Source organism: Labrus bergylta, chromosome 18 (genome assembly GCF_963930695.1).
Source record: "Labrus bergylta chromosome 18, fLabBer1.1, whole genome shotgun sequence".
NCBI lineage: Eukaryota > Metazoa > Chordata > Actinopteri > Labriformes > Labridae > Labrus > Labrus bergylta.
Window position 1 is genome coordinate 25,494,517 of NC_089212.1, and position 8,430 is coordinate 25,502,946.

General features: G+C 44.5%; 1 protein-coding gene across 1 annotated transcript; it reads left to right on the forward strand.

Moving 5' to 3' along the window:
• The first annotated feature begins 1,523 nt into the window (after positions 1-1,523).
• On the forward strand, positions 1,524-3,139 carry LOC109977689 (G-protein coupled receptor 151). The gene has a single exon (XM_020627395.3). The coding sequence runs from the start codon at positions 1,729-1,731 to the stop codon at positions 2,866-2,868; it is 1,140 nt and encodes a 379-aa protein (XP_020483051.2). The 5' UTR covers positions 1,524-1,728; the 3' UTR covers positions 2,869-3,139.
• The last annotated feature ends 5,291 nt before the right edge of the window (positions 3,140-8,430 follow it).

Here is an 8,430-nt window from a genome sequence, read left to right on the forward strand (position 1 = left end):
ATCCCTGCACAGGTTATGTACATTTCTTGTATAAGTCTATTTTTTTTTTTAATTGCACAGTTTAAGTTTGATTCATCTAGGGGGATTCTTTAAATCTTTTTTTCAGGTTAATATATATGTATGGGGGGGGGGGGGTCGGTTTTGTGGTTAATGTGTAACAAATGCTTCATGTCATGTCTTTGTAACCTGCTACTGGATGCTTTGAATTTTCCTCGGGATCAATAAAGTATCTATCTATCTATCCTTTTCAGAGGTGGGACTAATGTTTAAAATCAACCTTTCGGGCTGTGTTGCTACAGGCTGCTAGTAGTTTTCTTTATATGTCAATTCAACATGTTTTCCAATCTTGTATTTTAAATAGTAAATAAAAACTTTGCATATCTATTTTATAAGAGAGGAGCAAAGGAAAGGAAACAAGTCCACAAACATTTGAAAACTCTGTCACAGTTTGCAGGAGTTTGCATGAACATTTTTGTGACTTTGGATAACATCTGTTTGAGTTAAGGATAAGGGTTGAAGATTTGTATGTCTCTGATATATGGTAAATGGACTTGAGCTTGTAAATTTCTTTCCTATTCTTCTGACTTCTCAAAGTGTTTTTACACCGCAGGTCACACCGACACATTCACACACTGATGGTAGAGGCTGCTGAGTAAAGAGTCCATCAGAATGAACTAATCCCATTCATACACTGCCGACGAAGCAGCGGGAGCAACTTGAGGTTAAGTGTCTTACCCGAGGACACATTGTACATGTGGCTGCAGGAGCTGGGGATCGAACCCCCGGCCTTCCTGATAGGAGACGACCGACTCTACCAACTGATCCACAAGCTGAAACACTTCAGTCTTATTTCTAGATAAAGTTGATCTTCATACTACAAATTGTCTTCATGCACGTTGGTAGTTTGTGAAGTTGAGCCAGAAAATCCCGCTCTGCTTCTTCTAGATTTACATGTCACCATCTTTTTTGTTACTTCAAAGTAGATAGAGGAAATAGAAAAGGTAAATAAATAAAATATAATCATGTGTGCACATACTGTATGCCACTGATGCATAAGTCAGCACCCCAGTTAAGCTCCCACAGTCCAAAGTCTGCACACACAGCTGCTCCAAAGACCAGAGTTTAGCATTAGTTGGGTATTCTTCTGTCATATATTTGCTGCTGCACGTGTTGATTTCATAACCTGACATTTTAAATGTATTTAAGGGGATGTTTACCCTTTTTTGCATGCTTTTCTATCTGCTTTATTTCATGTTTTCGCAGCATCGCATCATATGATTCCCTGTTTATCTTTAAACACAGCATGTTATCCATTTGTAAGAGACTCCTGTTGTTTTTTTATTCACTTATACATTTTTATTTTAAATCTAAAGAGATAATGTGTCACTTTGATTCCAGCCGGGATCCCTCATGAGGGTTTCAGATGTAAATCACATCCCGCTGCGCTCACATTTGGGCTGGCTGCAGCCTGGAGGAGCCACACTGATGAAGTGACGTGAGTGGTTGACGACGACGCTAAATGGCAGCACTTGAAATAGCCCTACCTGGCAGCCCGCACTCCCACTTGCTGACGCGATCACGACCCCATTAGCAGCGTTTCAGCACCGCGGCGCCCTGGACAGCTCCTCCACTCCAGGACCAGAAAGCTGCAGGACAGAAAGTGGAAAAGAAAGAATTTTGCTTTGCTGATTAGTTTGTCGCTGGAACTTTTAAGTCACAGTTGAAGACATGGATGTTAATCGACCGGCAAATGTCTCCTTTTTCGATTTCGTCGGAGGAGTTCAACTTCTCCAGGGGGAGGACACCAGAACAGCCATGCCCGTTATCCTGATCGGGATCTGCATCTCCGGAGCGGTTGGGAATCTGCTCGTTTTGCTGATTTTCATCCGTGACTTCAGAAACGGAAAGGGCTCCGAGGTGAAAGCGCTCCTCGCCTCTCTTGCCACCACGGACTTGGTGATCCTGCTGCTGTGCGCCCCCGTGCGCGCTGTCACCTACTACAAGCAGACCTGGACCCTGGGGAGCTTCGTGTGCAGCACCACGGACTGGTTCCAGCACTCGTGTGTGGTTGCAAAGACTTTAATCCTTGCTTCTACAACTCGAGCCAAACACACCGTGCTGGTCCCGAACTCCTTCTCCAGCCCGACGTGGATCCACGGAGCCCTGGTGTTCATCTGGGTTGTGTCCATGATGCTTCCGCTTCCTCAGATGCTTTTCGCCTCGTTGGTGCCACACGGACGCGACACAATCTGCGTCTCTGAGATGCCGATGTGCGCGTCTGACTTCATGAGTTTGTACTACAAGATTTATCCAACTGCGACCTTCGTGGCCCCGGTCATCTTCATGATCGCGTACTACACAAAAACGCTCCACGCCGCGGTGAACCACGCACCGTGCCCACAGCACCAGAGCAAAGTCACCCTGGTTCTGCTGTGTTTGAGCGGCGTCCTGGGGCTCACGCTGTTGCCGGAGTGGGGGACTTTCACCTGGATCAGACTCGGCTACAACAAACCTCCTGTGGGACTGATCATCTTCGCGCAGGTCCTCCTTTACGCGTGCAGCTCGCTCTCCCCGGTGATCCTCATGACCATGTACGACGACGTGCGCCAGGGACTCGTCACCATCTGGTTCATCGCGACCTGCAGAGGCTCCAAGCATCTCCCGAAAAACAACAACAACAAGAAGAAGTGTCCCCAAACGGAGGGAAACGGAGCGGAAGTCGGAGCCAACGACGTCGCCAACGCCGTCTCAGGGAACACGGAGAAGACCATCCCGGACGTGGAGCACTTTTGGACAGGGCGCAGGAATACACATGTGGAGGTGGAGCAGGATCCGGTTCCGTGGGAGAGAGAAGAGAAGATGTTGTAGTGGACCAGATGTGATCTTTTATAGTGCAGTAGCTTGTCGCCCCGCAGTGCAGACCCTTGTTGACCGGCAGTAGTGGCCTGTGTGCTGTCGTGAGCTTCATTAGATTTATAAACTTTATAAATGTTCCACACGTTTCTTTTTGTTCCTTCTTGCCTGCACAGTCCAGTGAAACACCTTTCTTATTGTACAAACATGATGCCAATGTAAATATCCAAGCTTTCTGACTGTGTGTGTGATGCATAAAGTGGAAAATTAAAACCTTCTCATGTACTGCTCTGTTTTTTTTGTTTTGTTTTTTCTCTTCAGAGGCTCTAAAAACATTTCATTACATCACAGATGACATTCAATCCCAACATCAGAACCTCAGGAATCAATTTAATTCAGGAGCTGACCCAAACACAGATCATTCCTCCATATTAAACCTCAACTAATCCAGCTGCAGAGCAGGTCAAATTCAATCATCATATCATACCTCATGAGCAGCATTTCTGCAGCTTGTGCAATAATGAAAACATGTGATGATTGGTGTGTTTACTTTTCCTCGAGGTGAGTCTCAATAACACATAAAGCTAGATTCAGTATGTGGACATAAAGAAAGAAACGATATACAGGACTTTACAGAATCATAAGAATACAGAACACCTGATAGACAACGGCCTAGAGGACTCAAAAGGTTTGAGGCAGGCTGGACTTAAGAGTCTTCCCCCGATGCTGTTCCACAGTTTAGAGGTTTTGACTGCAAAGGCACGATCCAGGGCCGGGTCCAGACGTTTTTAAAGAGGGGTGTCCCACATAGGGTACTGACCTAAAGGCTTGTTTTGGTTTCATGCTGGTGCTCAAGGGCGACATCTGCTGGATCAAAAAATCACACATTCTTCCTTTAAGGAAACATGCTATGTTGAAGTGCTGGCTTCTCTGACAACAATGCAGCAGCCAGTATGTCCTCCTTCTAACTTTAGATTCTGCTCCTGAATGCTCTGGATTTGTTTGGACCAGAGAAGGTAGGCGGTTTAAAGGCGACCCCCCCCCCCCCCCCCCCCACCTTAATTTTGATTTCCTGTGTGGAAGAATCTTCACCTGTAACTCATTAAAAATGAGAATCCCGGCCGTGCGAGGAGCTCAGAGATGTTATTCCTCTCCTGGTCTGGATGCTGCCGGTAATGAACAAGTCAGTCGCTCCACACCACCACACAGGACCCGCGTTAACGAGGAACTAAAACCCGCTTTTACTCGTCTGTGTTTACCAGTAAAGCAGCGGCCGCCTGTGGCTGCGCCGCCCCGGCAGATTTGACATTTTAGTCAGCCTGAGTGAAAAGAAAAGGTTACAGGTTGAATGTGGACCTGAACATCATTAATTCATTGACAAAAAGAGCAGCGTGTCTTCTACCGTCTGCCCTCGGGTCACCAAGATTTTCATCATTCCCTCTGTATTTTTATCTCCACCGTAGGAGGATTTCTCAACAGATGACGGGCAGAACTCTCCTCAACCAACCACGGAATATATTACATACAACAACACTTTTCTTTTTATAACAGACAAAGACACTCTGCTTATGAAAACAGTCTGCTCCGAACCTGTCAGAGAGAGAACGATATACAAATCCATCCATTATCTTTTAACGCTTTTTTCCCACTCGGGGGGGGGGCTGGAACGTTAATTGGGCGAGATGCGGAGTACACCCTGGACTGTTGGCCACATATAGAGACAGACAAGCCACACTCATATTCACACATACGGGCAATTTAGAGTCACCTAATGAGCATGTGTTTGGACTGTGGGAGGAAGCAGAGAGGCTCCTGTCAGACGGGGATTCAAACCAGGAACCTCCTCGCTGTGAGGCGACAGCGCTAACGGCTACACCACCGTGCAGCCCCAGCTACAAATGTAAAAATGTTAATGCACGATAAACGATTCTATGCAGATGACTCACACTTTCAGCTTTAAGAGCGGTGACCTGTTACTAAACGTTTGACAAGATAAAAGTCTTTAAAGCGTGCAGGGAAATTAAAGTCTCACAGCAGCAGAGACAGAAATAATAGAGCTTTGTTTTTTTCATCATAAAAAGATGAAATAAAAACAGATGAGTTACATGGATTAAATCGTATTTTTAAAGATTTAATTTTGGGTGTTTTGCGCCTTTATTGTAGAGATAGGAAAGTGGATAGAGTCAGAAATCAGAGGGAGAGAGAGAGTGGGGAATGAATTGTGGAAAAGGAGCCACAGGTCGAACTCGAACCCGGGCCGCCCGCTTGAGGGCTACAGCCTCCATAGTGCTATGGAGGTTAGTGCTCCATACTAACCAACGCGCCACCAGCGCCCCATCAATGTGCCTTTTAAACAAAATATTGTAATATGGTGATGAGTTACTGCTATCCGGCTGAAACAAGTAGTAAAATCCAGTGTTGAAAAATGAAGCCGACGCTGAAGTTTAAAAAATCCTGCAGTTCCTTGAGTGTCCACTAGAGGCTGGCTGCAGAAGCACAGGAAGTCACATACACACCCATTCTAAAAAGCCTGTTTTTACAGCAGAGATGAACATGTTTACAGCCTGGTTCAAAAAAACAAATAGGTGTGATTAGCTCATGTCTGGATGGACACACACTGTACGGGGGGTGAATGTTTTGATGACTCATCAGTTTTGATTTGATGAAGGATAAGAGTTATTCACAATAAGGCGTGTAGCTGACCTGATTGACAGGTGGGCGCGGTGTAACGGTTTGTCAGGAGGTTTAAAACCCGCCTCAGCTCCAGCTCTCAGCCTGTCGTTAGGTTGACTGAAAGTTAGACTGAGACAGCATTTCCAGCATGGAGACCACCATCGATGGGACTCCAGCGCCCCCTGCAGGAACAGACGGGTGACGTCACTCAGGCTTTGTTCTTTAATATTTACAGTCTGTGGCCTAAAATCGTCTGATGTGTAGCCAGCTTTATAGGAATTAAGTCCTTCGTACTTAAGCAGTGGGGTCGCCCCCTGCTGGCCACCAGATTGAATGCAGGTTCAAGAAGCATCAGTACTTTATGGGTTAATAGAACAGATTGATATTTTTTCTAATTTTGTCTGCATACATCTCTTAAACAGCTTCAGCCCTGCTCAAAACTACCAAACATTCAATATTTTTTTAGGAATTTAACCCTTTAAATGCCAGTTTGATTACTTGATGTCACTGTTGTTATTTATGAAAAAAAAAGAAAAAACACAAAAATGAGTTATTTTTCATATAACAAATATTTGGTGGCTGGGGGATTTAAAAAAAAAATCAGTCTTGGATATGTCAAAGATTATCCAGAGTATTGACTTTGATGCATTGTTAGTTTTTGTGTAGCGTCACATTTAAAATGTAGTTCCCTGTTTGGACACAGGAGGGTGAAAATGTCCAGTTTACAAAAACTGCTATAAAAATACAACAGATTAATATTTTTTTCTACTTTTTTTTGCATAAATCTCTTAAACAAATTCAGCCCTGCTCAAAACTACCAAACATTCAATAATGGTTAGGAATTTAACCCTTTAAATTATTACATGATTCTGGCATTTAAAAGGGTTAAATCACACCTTGTCTCTTCCATTCTCCTTCCGCTTATCGAACCCTGACTGCTCTTTTCATTTCATTCAGATGCTCGGTTTGAACCGTCAGAGTTCAGAGCTCGGTTAGAAGTTCATCAGTTCAGTTCTTCAGATGAGACGGCTGACCTTTAACCGGTGATGTGAAGAAACTCACAGAGTTGCATGAAAGATGAATGAGATGGTTTCCATTAACTAAAGGCAGCTCCTCCTCCTCTGAGCAAGTCGAGTAGAAATGAGGGGCAGAGCCGGCATATAATACCACATTAAACCCCCCACCATCTTTGAAATGGGACCTTATGGACTTTATCCCCCAAAGGCAGTTTCATTAACTCTATGCCGGCTTTATGTTTAAATTGCCAAATGAACCAAACACTGGCTGCGTGGCACAACATTACATAACAGGCTTTATTATAATTTGTGGATTTTTCCTTTTTTTGTCCCCTCTGACAACATTCATATGTCATATATCGATGTGTGTTTAAAGTGATGACGAGGGATGTTTGGGTTTCTTTACATCCAACACATCTGCATCTCTGAGCGACGCGGGGGCGAGGAGTCGGCACACTCCATCGCTCCGCGTAATGAGTAAAGTGTCTCGACCTCGAGCTGATTCTCTGCTGAGTGCTGAAAGTTTGCGTCTGTCAGAAACCTTTAAGTGCTCATATGATCAGGGTCCTGGATGGCTCATACATGTAGTAATACCATGCAGGTTAAAGGTCGGGTCTGTTTAAAAGGCGGCAGAACATAAACAGCTACTGAGCGACGTCAAGAAAAAATACATTCCAGTCAGAGGAAATGTCTGAAAACTACAGGAGTAAGGATTCTGTTTGAGGGAAAAATCCTCAATTGTTTGTTTTGACAACAACGGCAAGCCTGAGTGACGTCACCCGTCTGTTCCTGCAGGGGGCGCTGGAGTCCCATCGATGGCGGTCTCCGTGCTGGAAATGCTGTCTCAGTCTAACTTTCAGTCAACCTAACGACAGGCTGAGAGCTGGAGCTGAGGCGGGTTTTAAACCTCCTGACAAACCGTTACACCGCGCCCACCTGTCAATCAGGTCAGCTACACGCCTTATTGTGAATAACTCTTATCCTTCATCAAATCAAAACTGATGAGTCATCAAAACATTCACCCCCCGTACAGTGTGTGTCCATCCAGACATGAGCTAATCACACCTATTTGGTTTTTTGAACCAGGCTGTAAACATGTTCATCTCTGCTGTAAAAACAGGCTTTTTAGAATGGGTGTGTATGTGACTTCCTGTGCTTCTGCAGCCAGCCTCTAGTGGACACTCAAGGAACTGCAGGGTTTTTCATTTTTCAACACCTGAGGTTGCCGCTTAGCTACACCGGGATCCGCAAATAGTTCGCTCCCAGAGACAGTATCATCGGCTCGTCTTAAATAAACCGTCTGAAGAGCTGGCTGTTCAGTTTTTTAGGCAGGCGACTTTGTCAGACGCCTGTTTTCACTATGAAAATTAAAACATTTCTAAATAAAATTAGTAACTGTGAAACAGGAATGTGTCCTGCTAACCAAACCATAACTAGCATTAGCTGATATCTGAGAGTTTGCTGAACCTTCGCTTGTTTCATGTTCCACTGCAGACTTTGACGTGAATACTTCCTTCATCTCTGCAAACTTTTATCACCGCTGAATTCTGAGTGGAAACATTTAAAAAGGAGGATCTTGCATGTGAGTTTTCTCTTACCAGCGTTCTGTGGTTTTAAAGCTAAAGGCCTCTGAATGGGAAACCGTCCTGTTCTTTTATTAAGATGTTTGTCCTCCTCACTCGACCGTGACAGATTGCTGCTGCTGCCTCAGGACGTCTCTGTGACTTTATTTGTACCCTCCTCTTCTCTTTGCCCTGCACCATTTGAAAGGTTTGAAGCAGACTGGAGTCAAAAAGGACTCACTAATAGTTTTTGTCGTTTGCTCTTAGATTTGTGGAGTGTTACAAGGCTCTGATTTAACCACACAAAGATGATTATTTTTCTGTTT